The sequence below is a fragment of the Cynara cardunculus genome (assembly GCF_001531365.2).
Source record: "Cynara cardunculus var. scolymus isolate 2C chromosome LG 17, CcrdV1, whole genome shotgun sequence".
In the NCBI taxonomy this organism is placed as follows: domain Eukaryota; kingdom Viridiplantae; phylum Streptophyta; class Magnoliopsida; order Asterales; family Asteraceae; genus Cynara; species Cynara cardunculus.
The window spans coordinates 6974270-6994453 of NC_037544.1; the positions used below are offsets into that span (position 1 = coordinate 6974270).

The 20184-nt window shown below is 34.8% G+C and overlaps 2 protein-coding genes across 2 annotated transcripts; one reads left to right on the top strand and one right to left on the bottom strand.

The window, feature by feature from the left end:
- The first annotated feature begins 10899 nt into the window (after window positions 1-10899).
- LOC112500646 (3-hydroxyacyl-[acyl-carrier-protein] dehydratase FabZ-like) lies at window positions 10900-14322 on the top strand. Its single transcript, XM_025104174.1, has 4 exons — window positions 10900-11280; window positions 11369-11429; window positions 11610-11754; window positions 13880-14322. Exons 1-4 carry the CDS (start codon window positions 11052-11054, stop codon window positions 14132-14134), a joined length of 690 nt encoding a protein of 229 aa, XP_024959942.1. The 5' UTR covers window positions 10900-11051; the 3' UTR covers window positions 14135-14322.
- Window positions 14323-15160: 838 nt separating this feature from the next.
- LOC112500787 (chlorophyll a-b binding protein CP24 10A, chloroplastic) lies at window positions 15161-16160 on the bottom strand. Its single transcript, XM_025104368.1, has 2 exons — window positions 15908-16160; window positions 15161-15833 (listed from the first exon to the last, which is right to left on the bottom strand). The coding sequence occupies exons 1-2, from the start codon at window positions 16129-16131 to the stop codon at window positions 15284-15286; spliced, it is 774 nt and encodes a 257-aa protein (XP_024960136.1). The 5' UTR covers window positions 16132-16160; the 3' UTR covers window positions 15161-15283.
- Window positions 16161-20184: the final 4024 nt, after the last annotated feature.

The following is a 20184-nucleotide window of genomic DNA, read 5'->3' on the forward strand; positions in this document are numbered from 1 at the left end:
AATTGTGTACAATGAAATTAGGGCTCTTAATGGTCAAGGGAGATCCATGATACAAAATCATTCAGGGGTTTTAGAACCACTAAGCGACAAACTTTTTTTTTTGCCAAACAAGATTAACCTCTTAAGGATTCAGATGTTGCCTCTTAATGGAACTATTAAAAGATAAATAAACAACCCTTAAAACAAATATTGGAGATAACTTAATTCTCATTCGATTATTTCAATTTAATAAAATTAGTTAACATAATTTATTAATACTAATTGATATGATTCTAATATTGGAGGTAACTTAACTGACATAATTATCAGATTTGTTCATCGATGGTCAATAGTCTGAGTCTCTTAAGACCACTAGAGGTTTATCTGATTATTACGTTCATGGCCCCGTTGCACTGGTTGAAAAATATGCAAACTGACTTAGACATCTCCGTCGTTATCCAAAACTATTAAGATGACTGTCATTAATATATATTATTTTTGTACCTTTTTCTTAAGTTGATAATTTATGCTAATTAACTTGATTAAATCTGCATTGAAAAAAATTATAATTGATATTACTGTAACAATATACTTTTGTTGTTATTGTGGTTCTTTTCTGTCTTATCAGCTTCTGCATCTGGTAGAAACTTCTCTTATTCTTATCTGATTCTTTTTGGTTAATAAACGATTGCCTTTAAAAAAAATCAGATATCTGATTGTAAAAATGGAGAACTAAGTACCATTCTTATATATTATGCCCAATAATTTAATCAAATTGTCCTAACATTCATTAATGATATTTAAGATGGTTCGAGCTAAGGTTTGGTTTAAGTTGGAATTAGATTGAAACTGAACCAAAAACCCAGAAGAAATAAAAGCAAAAACTAAATTCATCTAAACCAGTTTGGTTTTCGCTTATAATTCTTTGATCTCAAATCGATATTAAAGGAATTTTATATTTGGACTGTTTATTTTTAAGAAAATGCAAACTTAAGTGACATTGTTTCAAGTTTTAAAAAACAAAATAAATTCATACGGTTCCAGTTTTAAACGAGACAAGATCGAACCAAAAAAAACCAATTTTTGATTCTCAGTTTGGACTTGTTACTACAACAAAATTGGGTTTATAGGACACCATCAATCTCTAAACGTCCCAATACACCGCTTTATAAGACTTAATTTATAGGGACAAAATATAAAACGTCATATCTAAAGGTGTTGTAATAAGTTTATATGACGCTTTTGGGCATCTTAACAAAAACTTTAGGACATTTTTAATACAAAGTGTCGCATTAGCAACTTTATAGGACACTTTTGAGAAAGTGTCCTATAAACTCAGTTTTTTATAGGACATTTGTTTTTATAGGATAGTTTTTTAAATAATGTCCTATAAAGTTGTTAATAGGACGCTTTATATTAAAAGTGTCATAAAAAACTTATTACGATGTCAAAATACGTCATATAAACTTATTACAACGCCTTTAGATAGGACGCTTTATTTTTTTGGTCTTATAAAGAGGTCTATTAAAACGCTTAGAAATTGAGAGTGTCCTATAAACTCGATTTTGTTGTAGTGTGTTAAGTTCAAAATATGAACTGACCTATTTTTTTTCTCAAACTTGAAATAATATCATTTAGTGTTTTGCATTTTTCAAATCATAACAAATCCAAGTATGTACGAAGTTAAACCACAAAGGTGGTGCCTGATTGGTTTGAGTTTGGCTTCAAAGGTCAAAAAGACCTGAATGTCTCAAGTTCAAATCCAAGGAGGATAAAACTCCCATTGTGGCCACAGAGGTTCAAATGCGTTGACTCCGGACTATCTACAAAGCAGGTGGTCGTCCTGGGATATGATTAGTCGGCTCGCATAGCGGGTTAGATATCCAGGTTAATAAAAAAAAATATGTACGAAGTTAATGCTAATTTTAGGAATCGTTTACCAAATGCTTATTGGGTAAATGCTTACCGCCAAGGGCATCATCCTCACTTACCATATCAGGTAGCACTTTCGACCATCAAAATGGTTTTTAGTAAGATTTTTAGTCCTTACTATGCCCTTTACCAGGTAGATTATAGGTCTTTGTCATGCTCATCCAGAAGGTAAGTAACACCTGATAAGCACTTACCCGATAAACGTTTGATAAAACATCCCATTAGTTTGAACTCATTGAAATGGGTTCGGTTTTCAGTTCCAATACTTTTTCACTTTCCAATTTTGTTTTTCTTGGGTCGTCTCTTCTATTATATTTTATCGTATGTCATCATCTTGTTATTAAAACATTACATATCAAGTTGGTACTTTTTTTTATTAACCTGGATATTCAACCCGCTATGCGAGCCGACTAATCCCAGGGCGACCACCTGTTTTGCAGATAGCCGAGAGTCATCGCATTTGAACTTATGTGGCCACAAGAGGATTTCTATTCCTATTTGGATTTGAACCTAGGACCTCCTGGTACTTTTGACCTTTGGAGTCAAGTTCAAACCAATCAGGCACCACCCTTGTGGTTCAAGTTGGTATCTTTTATTACCCTGGTAGAAGGATATAAGCTAAGGTTCGTTGATACATTATTATTATATTAAGATCAAAATTGTATTTGTCAGTTAGATACTTTATTAGAAAAGAAGCAGTGAATTCTTCAATGAAGTCGAGGAAGCAAGGGTCTGTCCATTTGTTGAAAAACGACGTAAAAGTTGAGACGATTAAGCTTATGGGTCGGGTTATACAAGGTAAGTTCATGCAATATTTCTAAATCCGAAATACGAGCAAAATATTGAACGTGTTTTCTTGCAGATGACATGTTGATGTTTACGATAAGATGTTATGTTTTCATGTTTGAGCCATGATGGCAAAGACTGGACAAATGTCGTCACCGAGAGAAATGGTTGGTTAGCAAATGCTGAATAAAAGTTTGTTATCAAGTTGTGAAAAGAAAAGAGCTTATGCAATAAGATCATGTTTTTACGTGCCTGGCTTAAAGTTAGGGATGCACAAAAGGCTCGTCATATCAAATTTGTTAAGTTACGTAGTAATTCCTTTTGGTTACTATCTTGGTCTAGCCGATCTCGATATCGTTGTTGTTTTTATAGTTTGCTATTTTCAAGTATTACTTATGATGACATTCTTCTGTCAGGATATGTCTCAAATAATAACTATTATACGATGATCAATCCTTCCAGGACCGAGCATGGATTCTCGCCAGTCCTTCAAACCAAAGGTCCCCACTTTTCTAGTCTCAACTAATTTAGGGTTGATGCAAAGAAAAGACCAGCCATGGACCAGATTTGTTATGATTATTGTACCTTACAACAGATAGTTTTATAAAATCGGGTGATTGAGTCTGATTGTTGCTTTTGCATAAGAAACAAAAGACTGTTTTCATTTTTTTTAAACAAAGAAAATGGGTTCAGTCAGGTATGCCTACGACCATCAAGCACAAATTGATCATGGTTTTCAAACTAATAACCGAATTCTTCTTTAAACCATTGGAACTCGTTCTATAAGAACCAAAGCAGACCAATTATTAGGTATCTCTAACTGTTATATTTCTTTATTAGCTATTGCACAAACATTTGTGTCATGCACAAGCTAGAGATTTTCACGAAATTGATCTCTCAATCTTAGTGGTGTTGAGGTAGGGTATTTGTACATTTTACCATTCTCAATCCCTAATTTTGAGCAAGATATACTGGGATTGTTTGGTTTAGTTTTGTACTCTCAACTAGTTGTGTACTTGTGCAATGCGATGGGAGTCGTGAATTTTAACGATTTTGAAGTTTTACTGGTTTTATTAGAGAAGATTTAATTATGATATAAGTTACACTTGGTCTTCATATATTAATACAATTTGAATAAATAAGAGTTATGGTTCTAATTACAGTCTATCGATGAAAAAAACTGTATGACAATTTAAAATCCAATATATTTAAACGACTCCACAAATGTGTTCGATTTACACCAAGAACAAAGAATCAAGAGATCGAGAGCGAGACTGAAAGTTCTAGAGCAATTGAATGAGAAATGAATGAGAGAACTTTTAATAACTCATGGTGAATTTAATTTTGAATCTCGCCTTGGGGGATGGGAAGAAGACATAGATGTATGAGAGGGTGAATGGATGAATGAAATGCGTCAAAAGTATATTGGAAACATGAAAAAAGGGTAATAATGTGCATTGGTAACTTGTACTTAATGTATTATGAGTTGTTCTTAAGACTTTGTGCATAAATGTATATTACTTTTGAAAGCTGATATTTATTTTAAAACAGATAAAATAAAAAATGTAGACAAAAATTTAAAAATACAAACAAAAACAACATCGTATTTAAGGTATGGAATTAAAGAGATTACCATAAATTGGAGAAGGCGTGAATGCGTGATATTCAATTTACATTTAATGAAGTTGTTTTTTTCTTTTTATGTGGGCCAACTTTGTACCCAACAAAAACATAATTCATTTTTGCATCTTAAATTCATCAATTTTATTTTTATTTTTATTTAAAAAAACATTTGTTTTTCATTTAATTTTATTTAAGTTATTCGGTAATTAGAAGAAAGTTTGGTTGCGAATCGAAAACAACTGAGAGTATAACATATGTATCATTTTATTATAAATAATGTACGTAAACTTTTTACATTATCTATACTATATTATAAAATATTTGACAAAAACTTTTAAAAACAATTTTTTATGCAAGAAATACTGTATATTGATGCATATTACTTAAAATTCAATGTTACAAGTAAAATATGCATTAATACAACTTATTAAAGTTTCAGGTTTGAATTCGTGTAACTTACTGCGGATACACATAATCAAATAGAGGATAAATATCTCATTTTAAAATATAAAAAATCTAAAGTATAATTAGGATAATTATCGAGTTCTAATAAAAAATTAACTGTTATCTTTATAAGAAAATCATATTATTAAACCAAATATAAATTACTTCGTTATTGAATGTAGATTAAATTATAATTAAAAAATTGAATTAAAAAATTACACAAAAATGATGAATTTTAAATAGTTAATTTGATACTTTATCGATATATTTTTATCAAAATTTTATGATATCTTCGAATTTATATTTTATTCAAAAATAAAAACATCATCGCTTTTTCAAAATCACATAAGATCATATTATAACATCGATTGAGATAAAGAATAAAATGAAATATTAAAATCAAGATGTATCTCGCTGCATTGTGGTGATGGTGGATGAGTTTGCTGCCATGGCGGTGAAGTTGTTTAAGGGTTGGAAATTTACAAATTGAAACTCTGAATTGGGTTTTCCTTAAACATTTGGAATTTGGGGGTTTGCTTGTGATATGGCTGGATTTTTGTTGATGATGTTTTGTGAGGTGCATAGAAACAGAGGGTTTGTTTGTGTTCGTGAAGATGAATATCGGAGAAGAGATATCAATCAAAGGGTGTTATACATGGTTAAAATGGTAAACTGGTAATAAGTTGATTTTCATAAGTCAAGAAGGATTAACTTATCAAAAACTGTTTATTACCGGTTTGACACCGGTATAAGCAGTTTTTTTCCTTATCCAAACACTAGAAAACAGCTTATCTCCGATGCCAGACTGAAATAAGTTAAAAAGCAGCTTTGATAAGCAATCCCAAACACCCCTAAAAGAAATCAAACACTTAAACTACATTTGATTGGAAGGTTGTTAATTACTTATAAATCCATAATTCTAATATATTAGTTATTTATATTTGATATTTTTATAAATACTTTATTATTATAATATAAGCAATTTATCTAAATATTTTATAAATAAACTAGAAGGATACTCGCACAATGTAGTGAAATACATTTCAATTTTAATATTTGTTTTATTTTTCGTCTTTGTCGATATTAAGTTACATGAATTTAAAAATAAAACTTATTAAGTTATATTAATATATTATTTATTTGTAATCTTAATTTTAAGTAATATATATTAATTAACAATATTTCATGTATAAAAAATATTTTTAAAATTTTACCAACAAACTTGACTTTATAACTCAATGCATCTCTTACAAATACCAATGCATGCAAACCATAAAGCAGACTCTTTTTGGGGCTTGTGACCAAACTCTGATTCTCATAAGTTATGTTTGTGGGGCCAATTTTAGAATTTCTTTTCTCCGATTTCAAAAAAATAAATCTTGTTTGACAGAAAAACAATTTGTCTTTAAATGATTGTAAAACTCTTTGAATGATTTTGTATTTTAAGTCTTTCTTAACTATTTAACATCTTAATTTCATCATAAACAATTACCAAACAATTATATTTCAATTGCACTATATCATGAAAGTCTCTTAATCATTCTGTATCAAATCATTCAGCAATTGTCAAACATCCCTTAAGGGGCGGTTTGATTAGCATAATTTTCAAAATAATTTGATGAAATTGAAATGACAAATTTCTTTTATCAAATTCCTTGATAATGTTTTGTCTACAGGATGAACTGATTTTATTCCATCAAATTCCATAGTTGAGGGATTTGATCATTCCTTAGCGTGAGTGAAGGAATTGAATTTTATTTCACGATAAATGTTATAATTTAATTTTAAAATACAAAAATAACTTTTGCATCCAATTTAAACACCACCCTCATCCCCCACCGTGTGTCAACATCTCAGCCCCCACCACCGTCATTGTCGTTGCCACCACCATCACCATCACCATCGCCAATTAATATTATTATTCCTCCACTTCTCACATACATTAACTACTGCTTGCGAACATATATCAAAAGTGGCGATACTAAATCTATGTAATATACTCGAACCTAGACTTAGCTGGTTAATCTTCAGTCTCAAGCGATACAGTAGTCAAAAACATTTTATCAGCCAATAGTATTACCGACCAATGGTTATATACCTTCACTGCCATCGTCAATAATACCCTCTAATCTTGATCTTGGGATACATGTCGATAAATAAAAAACAAATCAGACTTCATGCCTGGTGAATTCAAGAGTTGATATAATAAAACAATACATCTAAAATCAAACTTATCCAAGAATTCCAAAACAATGCATGATTTGTAAACATTGGTGATACGCAATTCAAGACATTACTTTAATTGAACTCAATAAAAGGGTGCGGTTATAAATCCCAAAACGAGGTAAGAACCCATATGGGTTATAACTACAACATAACCAGAATCAGTGAAGGAGCACTACCCAACAGTCCACATATTGTTAAACTAATTTTTGTATAATCACCATAGACGTTGTGTCCTACAGACATGATGACTATTAGCTGAGTATCTAGCACTCATCCATGCATGATACTCCAATACAGCACTTGTTGGGAGCAACCCATCAATTGTAAAGGGAGTGACCCAATTCAAACGCAACCAAGAGGTGACCCTAAGTCGTTAGATCGAGATCGAATACATTATCACCAGAGTCCACAAATAGCTCAAAACGTCTCAATCATACTAAGTTCGTTTCTCAATATTTTAAATCAATAACCTGCTAAACAAATATCAAGTTTCAACACATCACAGTGCAATTTGGATAGTTCTTCAAAACATTTTTAGCATGCTCGTTTCACTGTCAAATTACTTTGTATATAACATAAATAACCACATTTCGTAACACCATTTAAGTCATGCATGTTCAACCTACAGTTATTGAAACACAAGCAACATGAATTAGTTATGTAAAATACATATGTTTGACTGACTATTCAATAAAAGTCAAAATAAACCAATAACATATAAACACCCAATGTTTATACAACTTGTGTCCCCAAAGATTTAAATATCTTATTACCATGAACGAACCCAGGCTTGTGGTATAGGTGGCACGTGCCACTGTATTATTTCTCCGCCGAAGGGTAAAAAAATTAGGTTTCGTGAACGGTGCAACCGTATTAATTTGTTGTGTGCCACTATGTGTATTTTAAAACTACAATGATAATAAGTTTTATTTGGTAGAGTTGGTTTACAAGGCTTTTATTCCACCCCACACCCAAGTTGGAATCCTGTTAACGTCATTTTCTTAGTCAAATGATGTCATCGTTTGAAAAAAAATTCCGTATATTTGTTTTATTATAGTCAAACTGTGCCACAGTTTGAAAAAATTTCCCAATATTTTTTTCTTATGGTCAAATGGTACCATCGTTTGAAAAAAAATTATAGGTCCGTCTCTGCTTATTATCGATCGTGAGGTTGGGCAAAATCCCAAAACACACTATGACTTGAAAGAAACATTCCTTAACAAGTAATGACACCCAAAATGTGCCCAACAACTCAACCATATGTATTTTTCGAATTATTTATAAAATTCGAAATACCAAAAGTGCTTTAATATCAAATAATCCCATGTAAGAAATAAATCATCAAAATCCACATATTTTATTATTTATTATTAAAATGTGCAAAAAAATTCAATTTTCTCTTGATAAATCTTAAGAAAAACACTTTAAGACTCCAAAAAAGACATTTTTGACATGTTCAAAGTTTTCACAAACCAACTTGAAACTCACTTTTGCTAGGTTAAGTTTAATCTAGTTTTCAACTGATAGTTATAGAAAGAATCACTACTTACACTGTATTGTTCTGCAACTAGATGCGAAAATCGAACAATTTCGTGTCAAGATGGCAAAAAGAACATGGAAACTGTAACACACATTCTGCTTTCACTTATAGGCCAAATGGGTTTCTGGTTTCTTAGCATTTGAATCCATTGTACGAGCAGTTGCTGCTGTTACCGCGGCAGCCTCACGAGCTCTCTTTTCCAGCTAAATCAGACTCCGAGTTGCCATGATTGCTCGAGGAACCAAATCATGACAGGATCTCGCATACGAACACCGAACAACTATTGATGTTGCATTCTTCGCATCATTAGAAGTTGAAGTAGCCATTAAACAGTGGCCCAAAATCCTTAATACTGGCTGTAATAGCTCCCATGGAAGTGGAATTCTAGTCCCTCTCCCAACCACATTGCCCAAATCCCCATCACTGATCTCCTAATTCTTCATTTGTTCCAAAACATTCACCTCGATTTCTATTTCATTTGTACTGATACTATCAGAAATCTTGGTGATTTCGGGTTCTCGGTCGAATTCAGATTTGCAAGGGCACTCTTGTCCGGCCTAATCGACAGCAAACTTACAGAAATCAAGTTTCAACCAATCTGGCATTTGAGAGATCTGCTTGTGGTAACAGTCCAGATCAATCCCTACAACCGTAGCGCGTTTCATCGATTCTATCACAGTTTATGGCTCGAGCGGAGGAGATATGACCCCAATCGTCGGCTGAGAAGAATGATACTAATAATAAGCGTTGAATTTAGCGGAGCTAGGGTTTTGCTTGTTATTGCTAACCCTGGGAGAGTGATAGAGTGACGGCTGATACAGATCAGGGTTGGAAAAGAGGATAGTTTTCCGGCACGAGATTTTGATAAGGCAGGACACCTTTGCTGAATGGTTTTGATGCAGGATGATTAAGATGCTTTCGTGACATAGTGCAAAATAAAATATAATTGTTTGGTAATTGTGGACAATGAAATTAGGGTTCTTAATGGTTAAGGAAGATTCAAGATAAAAAAATCATTCAGATGATTTTAGAACCATTAAAAGACAGATTTTTTTTTGTCAAACAATATTTATCTCTTAACAATTCAGATATTATCTCTTAATTGAATCATTAAGAGGTAAACAAACAACCCCTAAGATTCGTCTCTGCCCAAAATTATTTTGATAAATTAAAAAGGAATTGCAAATTCATCCTTGAACTATTTCTTATTTTGGTACAATAGCAACTAATCAAATAATGGAAGTTAACATTGTGGGATTAGTTCAACTACCAATAAGACTTGGATTTTGGTGATTCTTCTCATAAGTCACTAGTTCGAGTATTACAAGGCAATTGGGGATTTTTTTTTTTTGGTTGTTCTCTAGGATTATTGAGATTAGTTGAGGCATACACATAAGGATGACAAAAAAAAAAAAAAAAAAAAAAAACGTATTCGAAGGGAACCTGATACCCGACCCCGATTTGACTGTAGAATCTCCGAATTTATTAACCAAGGATGGGACCCACCCCAAGTCCGACCCTGAGTGTTAATTATACATTTCTATGTATATATATATATACACACACACACTAAGTGTAATAATATAGTGAGAAACTCAATGAGTATATATAATGCATAAATATAAATCAGTCTTCTATGATGAAAACTTATTTAAAAATTACATTATTGATTTGATTGTTTATGAGAAACTTTTGTTGATATAACAACGTGATTATATAAAACTGTTCAATTATTAAGTATTGTAATTGATGTATTTGTGTTTGAACTACGTTTTTATGCTATCCTTATATGAATGCAACAATACATTTTGGCTAATTAATATTTCAGCATTATATGTCAATTATATTGATTGACTGCCTCCATTATGTTGTTACAGAGGGACTTGAACCCTCGTTGTCTCTGTGAAAAAGAGAAGTCGTTAAACCGTTGGACCATAGGGGCCGAGGGCCAGCATAAGGAAAATACAAAAAACCGGATAGGTGCAAAGGGGCACCCCTTTAAGAGATGAATAGGATCAAACCGAAAGACTCCCATTTTTAATGTAAAATTGATATTTATATACATAATGTATAAAACATTACATAAAAAATTAAACTGTATAGACGTTGAAAAATCCCCTGATTCCCCATTGCAATTCTGATACCTCGACCCCGTTGCCATCTCTACGTGCACAAGCGGACCCGACATCCAAAGTTAAAAGATTATAATAATGGAAAGTTTGAAGTAGACTCATCACTTATGTCTTATTGAACCCGGTTCATTTGCCTTCAAGGGTTCAATATACTCGACCGGGTTTTAATGAACTCAGACCCAGCCACCCAGTCAACCCCTACTGGCCAAGCACAGGGAGACGCTCCCAAATACTCCAAACAACTACACTCTTCGGTATCTCCGCCCTCTTCACTCCCAACCACCGAACCACCCTCCGCCATCTTTACCTCCCACATTGTTAATCTCGCCCTCCTCCACCTCAAATACAAACCCCCCATCATTTTCATCTCCTATACTCTTCTCTGTACAATGGCTTCCTCAGCTCTCTCTCATTCGATCCTTTCTCCACTCAATTCTCACTCCCCAAATCGAACCCTTGATACCGTCTCTGTATCCTCTTTCAATCGAGTTTCTATCCCAAGACTCTCCAGATCCCCCCTGTTATCGACTCAATTGAAGACAAGACAAACCAGTTTCATCGCCAATTGTGCTTCAAATGCGAGTGATAGCTCAAAAGATGAAACCCCAATTGAACTCAGTAAGCTTACTTGCTTTCCTTCGAAGTTTTAAAACCCATGTTGTTCTTTGATAGTTTCTCTCTCTCTAATGTCTCTAATCTCTTGCAGGGTTTCCTGCATTTCCTACGGTTGTTGATATCAATCAGATTCGTGAGATTTTGCCACACCGGTTTGTAGTTTTGCCTGTACATATTACATAGAATCGTTTGATTTCTGTTTGCTTGTTTTCTGTAGTTCCCATTTTTTCTTCACCAGAAATGAATCCTGCTTTTTAACTTATTTGTAGGAATTTTGAAGCATTGTCCGATATCTGATTTGGGTTTTGTTTTTTTTTTTGTTGTTGTTGCAGATTTCCATTTCTTTTGGTGGACAGGGTGATTGAGTACAATCCAGGAGTTTCAGCAGTCGGCATCAAGAATGTGACTATCAATGATAACTTTTTTCCCGGCCATTTTCCTGACAGACCAATTATGCCTGGTGTTCTCATGGTTGAGGTACACCCTTAAAAATCTTCTTCACTTTTAACAGCTGTATGTATATTGCAGTTTTGTTTTCTGAGTGTTCAGTTCTAAATCTTAGACAACTTTCCATTTATTGTGCATTTTGAACTCCTAGTTGACATAGAATCTTGTTTACAATGAATGGATAAACAAATGAGTGGTCTAGATTCTTGAAAGAAAGATATTAGTTGTATTGCACTTTCTTTCTGCCAACACTCACATGGTGTCTTGTTTGGTCCAATTATTACTTTCGTGAGTTGGTGGTTTTTGGATGATTGTATTATGTTGATGTTGGTAAGCTTAAGAAAAATGAAGAGGTAAAAGGGTATATCTTGGCACTGTCATTAAAGGCCTGTTGGTAAATGAAAGGTAGGTTCTTTGATGTTAGGTGCTTCATAGCTTTTTACCGCTCATGGTCACCAAAGTACTCAATCCATTCCAAAAACATCTATTCTTTGCTTTTTGGATCGAAGCCCAGTATCTATATTACTGTTATCTTTAGGGCTCCATGGGATTGTGGAGGTGCATGGAAGTTGGCCCAGACACCCACAGGTATACCAAAAAAAATTCTAATGATCTAATGAGCAAAAAGATAAATTTAAAATGGAACAGTTCAAAAAGACACAAAAATCCATATAGTCGGGGTCATTCCGGAATGGAAATGGTTGGATTTATATCTGATTGAAGCTTTGCTAGAAAGGTCAAGGGTTCAAACCTGTGTATCTGGATATGCATTATGCTACTCATCTACACCTTGTTTTTTTTTAAGTTCAATTTAGTAACAATTTATTCATTGAGAGCCCTTAATTCATATTAATTTGAGGTTAAAAAATGAGCCCATTTGATATTGAAAGTCAAAAATGCTTGTATACATTGAAATGCAAAGAGTAATTTGACGGAGTTGTAGATTCATTTGGCTTAAGCTACACAAGTAGCTAAAACAGTGCTTAATAACAAAATGAATTAGTTAAACTTTCCTAATAGAACAAAACATGAACTCGTGACTTTAAGCATGTTTTAGAAAGTAGGAATAAATGGTCAAAAAGTACCACTTTTTTCGCTCCAATGGGTGATCTAGGCCTATGGTCCAGGTTGGTGACGCGTGATCTCCATTGCACTTGGGAGGGGTGCCAGCCTAAGGTCGGCCCAAGTGGTTGAGCCTATGTCATTAGATAAATGTAATGTTCCCTTTTTCTGCAAAGGTTCATTTCTGAACTATGTTTCTTTTGTCATCACAGAATACCAATAGCTTTGATCATCGTCAACAGGATGCCTCTATTTTTTATGGGTATTTTAGGTATCTGGTTAATCAGTCAAATAATTTATTAGAAAAGGAATATGTATCATTGTGGCTGTTGACTAGATGTCTGGACAAGGATTCTGTAGCCTTATAGCAAACAAGGTTTTTCTACATTCAAATCATAAAATCTGCAAACATTAGTAGAGAAATAATACCCAAGTGGGAAGCAAAGGCAGAAGGAAATTGATTCTAATAATAGCTAGGCAAGTCATCACTTGAAAATGCTTTTCTGAACCCAAATCACCATATCCATGCCCGACTGAGTTGCAGGTTTTTGCTTTCAGTTTCTGATTATGATAATAAGGTTGAGATTTTATATGGGGAAATAACATTTGGAAGTACTGAAATCAAAGAAATATCTTTCTTGCTTCTTAAACTTCTGGTGATTTTGTTTATAATCGATGACGAACCTAAGCACCTCCCATGGGGTTTCGAGGATACCCAAATTTATAATTTGAAAAAGTACCAGAAAAGGCCCTGTGATGAAGTATAAAAGTAATATTTTTTGGCTAATGTCAAGAATGTCGAAAGTACTTCCTTAAGTTGAGGGTTCTTTTTTGATACTTTATTGATAATATCTGCCAACCAAGTTAAAAGACTTTATGTCAAAGTTGATTCTTTTGGGCGTGTAACGTGTTATTTCTACTTTTCTAGGATAATTGCAACAAAAGCCGTTAGGAACAAGGTTCTCTACCCTTTGGGATACATGCAAGATCTGCATGCATCCTACCTTCGGACCCTACCACTGTGTGGGATATATTGGGTTCTTTTAGATTTTATTTGAAAGAATATAACGAAATTGGGTGTATTTGTGTGTAGGCAATGGCACAAGTTGGTGGTTTGGTAATGCTGCAACCCGAAGTGGGGGGCTCACGTGACAGTTTCTTCTTTGCTGGAATCGACAAGGTGAGGTTCAGAAAACCGGTGATTGCTGGAGACACTTTGGTCATGAGAATGACACTCACCAAGCTTCAGAAACGATTTGGAATCGCAAAGATGGAAGGGAAGGCGTATGTTGGAGGCGAAGTAGTCTGTGAGGGCGAGTTCTTGATGGCCATGGGCAACAGTGAGTGATATCTTTCGTTTTCTATAACATCTGTGCTAGTTGAAATTTTGCACATTTTTCGATTTTCTGTTAATTTAAACTGGTTTCGTGCTTTAATTAGAACCTGTATTGAGTTAAGCGAATCCATGGGATTCTCGCAAGAACTTTGTTATAATATAATCCTCGAGGAGATGATATATCTTGAAGTGTTTGAAGCAATGTAGGTTGGTAGAATTTTGAGAACGGAGTTGAGAGAAGATGATGATGGTAACCCCTCGGGTCATTTAGGGACATGACTTTAAATGAGTTTTTAGTTAAATTCATGACCTCTTGATATATTAAAGAAAACATGTATTTATAAATATGAGAAGGTCGTGGGTTTAATTAAAATTTCATTTAAGGTTATATACCTTAAAATTCATGTTCACTGCTTTGTTTATGTGAGGATATGTGGAATCCCTTTGAATCTTTCTAAAGAGATGGGAGGTTCCTGCATATATACTGATTTTGATGGTTCGTGTCTTTGATGTGGCAGTCGGACATTTTATATGTAATGTTTGCGGTTTTGGTTGTAACCATAGATAACATAAGAGCAGTTATTTGGATTTGACCATTTGAACGGCTTTTTGGTGTGAGAGGTGATACTAGTCGAAAGAGAGAAAAGTTTACAAGCCCTTTACTAGTTAAAGCCTAAGGAGGGGTTGTGTAGTACCTGCTAACCGCCTCTTACTGGGTAAGAGGTGTTTACCCGGTAAGAAGGGATGTCCTTTTATCAACACACTAACGGTAACCACAAACATGCTGACAAAGATGCCGACCCAGTTAGGAAGGGGTTGCTTTCTGACTCGGTCATTGTTTAGGTCGATGCTTACCCAAACTGCAATCTTACTCGGTTAGCGCTTAATTTGTGTTGTAAATGACCGGTAATACTGTAGACCTCCATCCAGGAGTGAGTTAAGAGTGTCATATCGGTTAGACAGTTCATCTCTCTTTCTATAACAATTCGTTTAGAAAGAGATTCAAAGGGGTTCCACATATTCTAATACCGGTATTAATCAACTTTTATCTCGATGTATGTTCATCAATCGATGGAATATGTAAAGCATACATTGATGAATTCGGGTTTGTGTGATTTCACTAAATAATTTACATGTTACATAACACAAACACTTTCCCCCTTATAATCCAAGAGCTCCAAGTGGTGTTTTCCCTTGCCCTGCCTCAAAGTAGAATATTAGCATTGCCACCATTGCTAGTCTTGCATGCTTAATCTCAGCCAACTTCAATCTGTCAAGCTTATCGGTGTCGGGAATGTAAACTCCATTCTGGATTGTGCCCGCAAGGCTCAATGGATCGAAGAATTTGCCACCTGGGTATCCTTGTTCACCGGTGTAATTGGTGAAATTCTCAGCAGTTTTGGACCATGGGGTGGCCCACTCAACCGATTGTGATTCAGGGTTGAAGAAATCGACCCATCTCTTGCTCTCAACCCAACCCATGAGGAGGAGTTGGGTGCCCAAAAGACTTCCGAAGGAGAATGGGGCAATGGCACCCGGGTCTGCTCCGGCTTCAAACCATGGAATGCCACTCCATGCCTGGCCCACGAAGATGCCAAGGACTGCAGCCATAGCCCACCTGCCATGGATGAGCTCTGCTTCTCTGTACCATTTGAGGAATGCTGGGTCCTTGCCTAGGCCTAGTGGGTCGAACCCAAAGTCGCCTGGGAGCCTGTGGTCAATGGAATTCAGTGAGAAGTTATTCACAAGGATTCGATCAGACACAGAGAGAGGAAGAGGACTTACGAGCCATCGAGCCATTCTGGGTCAGTCAAGTTCCCACCACCTTTAACGGCGGGGATCCAAGATTTCTTTGGAGCAACAGCAGCGGTGATAACTAACCGCCTAGGAGCTGCTGCGGCGGTAGCACCAGCAATGGGTGCAGACAGCAGGGTCTGGGTCCTCTTTCCACCAGACAAGAAGGGTGATCCTAGTCCATTCAACACAGCAGCAGAGGAAGCAGCTGCCATTGTTGGTCTGTAAACAAGGTTGATTATGGTTGTGGTGGGGTGTGTGTTTTTGGTTGAAGGGTATGAAATTATATGAGGGTGGTGGGATTAAAAGGGAAGAAGTGAAGGGTAGGATGAAGAGAAATATTGGATAGATTCTTGGCCAATGAGATGAAAGGATGGTGATATCCATCTGACAACCTTCCATCCACTTGTATCATGTGGTCACCTCTACTTCACTTCAGGTGGTACCCACCTTAACTCCCTCTCTTTCTAGAATCTACTTGAACAATCCAACAATTCAAATGCACTTTGAAACATCTCAACTTGTATGAGATGTTTTAAGGGTATAACCCTAAACCTTAAACCCTAAATTGATAAATTGATCTCTATCCGGGCCTACCGTACTTTCATAAATTGATCTCTGCAACGGATATCATCATATTCAAATTCAACCCGACGACGAGTGGAAAACAGCATTTAGAACCCTTTTTGGCCTTTACAATTGGTTTGTAATGTTGTTAGGAACTTCCAACGCACCCAACACCTTCATGAGAATGATGAACCATGTACTCCGCCCTTTTATCGGCTCCTGTGCAGTATTACATTTCGATCATATCCTGATCTATAGCCGAGACAAAACCGAGCACTTGGGACACCTCCAACAAGTCTTGACAACCCTCCAAACTAACAAATTGTATGTCAGCTTAAAGAAGTGTTGTTTTTTGTACGACAAGACGGAATCAAAGTCAAAAATGAAAAGATAGTACGATACAGAAATGGCCGACCCCAAAGACCGTAACATTTCACTGAGGAAGAAATACTAAATCGAGTCCGTTCACATTATCACGGAAAAAGGGTATGGCTTATAGTAAATATTGACCAACTTAGCCACCTTTTATCGACGGTTCATTCAGGATTTTAGCATCGTCATAGCCCCTATCACCGAGTGTCTCAAAAAGGACAAGTTTTAAAGGGGTTTCGACCAAGATCACAACTTTGCCCAGATGTCAGATGAAAGAAAAACTATGTATCGCTCCCGTTCTTGCACTCTGGGACTTCGACAAGGCTTTCAAGGTCGAATATGATGCTAGCAGGATAGGAATTGGAGTTGTCGTGACACACCCAAGCAATGATATTTGGCCTTTCCCCAGATGGCCAGATCGAGTTCGCGCAGAACAGCACGGTACACACCACCGCTGGTCACTCGTTATTTTCTTTAGTCTACACTTCCACACCCAAGAACGTGGTTGATGTAACTAAACTACCACGACCATCGGGAACAAGCACTGCTGCAGAAGATATAGCTAAAGATATACAAGCAACCAGGGAAGCCGTTAAAGCAAAGTTGATTGTTCAAAATATGAATGAAAACGAAGTTGGTTTTCAATATTTGTGCAATTTGCTCTTTTTCTAATGACCATACTATTTGTAACCAAAACTAAGGGGTTGTTTGGTGGTTGGTTTTTTTATTAATTCATGTATGGATTAAGTTGTCTGTATAGATTAAGTTAAATTAATGTTTGTTTGTTGTCTTGAATAAACTGTCTGAATGATCTAAATGTCCATTTCAACCCCTTCAACAAAGGACGGTGGTTGAACAGAAAATGGCGAAATGGAGAATGTGAAGCGGAAGGGGAGGAGTACCATTAGTCCCAAATTTCATTACAATTTTTGACGCATTTTGCCCTTTTTTAAACACATGGTTTTATAATATATATATATATATATATATATATATATATATATATATATGTAATTCAACGACATATGAAAGATTATACCAATTCAATTATGTCCAACTGTAATTATTTCCGTAATCCACTCCTCTAGATACTAAACACTTAAAATATCTAGATGGTCAATATATCAATTGAAAAAAAAAACAATGAACAGTTGATTTGCATATCTATGATGTTTTTCTAGGGGTGATCATAGGTGGGTACCCGCCATATTTGACAGGAATCGGAACCGGAACCGAAACCGGAACCGGAACCGGAACCTGCGATTCTTGAGATATTGGAACCGGAATCTATGTAATTGACATAATTAACATCTACAAGGATAGAATCGAAGAAACAAACTTCGATATTGCAGATTCTTCGTGATACTAATTCTGATTGAGGCTTGCACAATCGCAGTATCCTAAGACAAAAATTCGCCGGTATAATTGGCATTCGTCTAGATGATACAACAATCGAATTCAAGTTTACACTTGAATCTAGAGAAATTAAAGTTTACCTATTAGATTAAAAAATCAACTCATCCAAAGGCTCAGAAGTATTCTCACATTCTCAACAAAAAATTTATTTTAATACGACCTCAAATATCTCTGTATATAAGGTGCGTGTGAATCTAATACAGAAAAATATCCAACCCCTCAAAAACTTGGAAGGTTTCATTAATGCTACGCCACAACTTGTTGGACATCGACTTGACAATTAACATGTGTTTGCTTAACTTTATTTGTTCCCGTCTTAAAATATAAAACGATTGAAAGTTTTGTTTGGTCTGATTTAATTTCATTATAGAATAAGTTAAAAACAATCTCAAATGATGGACATGTACGCATTTTCTGTTTACCAACTTATTTTTCTAGATCGATGATTGATTTCAAAACCAACTCAAATATAATCAGATATAATAGGTTGGGTTCACGTGAGACCGGTCTGTTTTCGTGAGACCACTTTTTACACTTGAAACTTCACAGCAAAACGTTGTGAAGGTACAAAAAAGCCGAACTATCACAGCAAAAACACTGTGAAGATTACCTTCACAGCGTTTTGTTATGAAGTTTCAAGTGCAAAAAAGTGATCCAATGAAAACAGGTTGTTCTCACATGATCCCAATTCCTGATATAATTGCATACGTTATTTTTAATATATGATTGCAAATTTTAAAAATTTGCTCTTTTTCTAATGACCACACTATTTATAACTAAAACTAAGGGGTTGTTTTTTATTTTTATTAATTCATATATGGATTAAGTTGTCTGTATAAATTAAGCTAAATTACTGTTTGTTTGTCGTATTGAATAACTTGGCATCCACATTAGTGGATGGTTTTTTTTTTTTTTTTTTTTTNTAAGGGTGTCCGGGCCAAAGCCCGACTAATCCCCGGTAAATTTGGAGGCTAAACATGGCCCCATTTAAATGTCGCCAACACTCCCCTCCTAGGGCTCGAACTCGGGTTCATGACTATGTCATGCCCAAGCCTTTACCACTAGGCTGGAAGGTCTTTGACTAGTGGATGTTACTAGGCTAATAGGTAATCAATCAAAATATGTATCAAAATACGAAAAAATAAAGCTTGTTACATTGATTGAGAAAAAAACAAAGTTCATTACATTAGAAATAATCCAAATTTCGTTACAATACGATGCATTTTGCCCCTTTTTAAACACGTGGTTTCAGGGCCGTTCCTGGGGGAGGGTAGCACGGGCGCACGTCCAGAGCTCAAAAATATGAGGGCCCAAAATTTTCCCTTAAAGTACAATAGTAGTCTAAAAGAATTTAATAAATTAAAAAAAAAACCCAAAAAATTGTAGCATATAATAAGATGCAAAAAGAATTTGGTAGATAATAAGGGACCAAAAATATATCAACTAATTACATTAGAAAAGAAAATAAAAAAATTAATTGGTCATTCATTATACGCTATTGTTTATTGTATTTCTATTTTTTTTTTTACCTCCAACAAGGTCCAATGATATTGGTTATTGTTATATTTATATGTTTAACTGTTTTCGTGCTTTAACAATTCAACGTTAAGATCATGTGTTTGTTATTGCTATATATTCTTGTTGGATATTTTTATCAATTTCTGCTTCTATTGACTATTGTTACTTGGTTATATTGTTTCAAATTGTTTTTGTTGACTATTGTTATCTATTTTTGTTTCTACATAAAATATTTTACTATTGTTTGACAATCAATCTATTGTTCTTATAATTTATGACGTGTTTCATGGTTTTGTGATTAATTAATAATTTTTTTTCTACTAGATGATTTAGTAATGTCTCTTATATATGTCATGTTTCATAGACTTTTAATCTTAACATCTATTTTAATTGAG

Bases quoted from the DNA above. Each gene is read 5' to 3' on its own strand.
- LOC112500646 (XM_025104174.1), top strand. From the start codon at position 11,052: ATGGCTTCCTCAGCTCTCTCTCATTCGATCCTTTCTCCACTCAATTCT. The intron at 11,430-11,609 runs GTTTGTAGTTTT...TTGTTGTTGCAG, and splicing joins CGTGAGATTTTGCCACACCG to ATTTCCATTTCTTTTGGTGG. The intron at 11,755-13,879 runs GTACACCCTTAA...ATTTGTGTGTAG, and splicing joins CTGGTGTTCTCATGGTTGAG to GCAATGGCACAAGTTGGTGG.
- LOC112500787 (XM_025104368.1), bottom strand. From the start codon at position 16,131: ATGGCAGCTGCTTCCTCTGCTGCTGTGTTGAATGGACTAGGATCACCC. The intron at 15,834-15,907 runs GTAAGTCCTCTT...CATTGACCACAG, and splicing joins CCAGAATGGCTCGATGGCTC to GCTCCCAGGCGACTTTGGGT.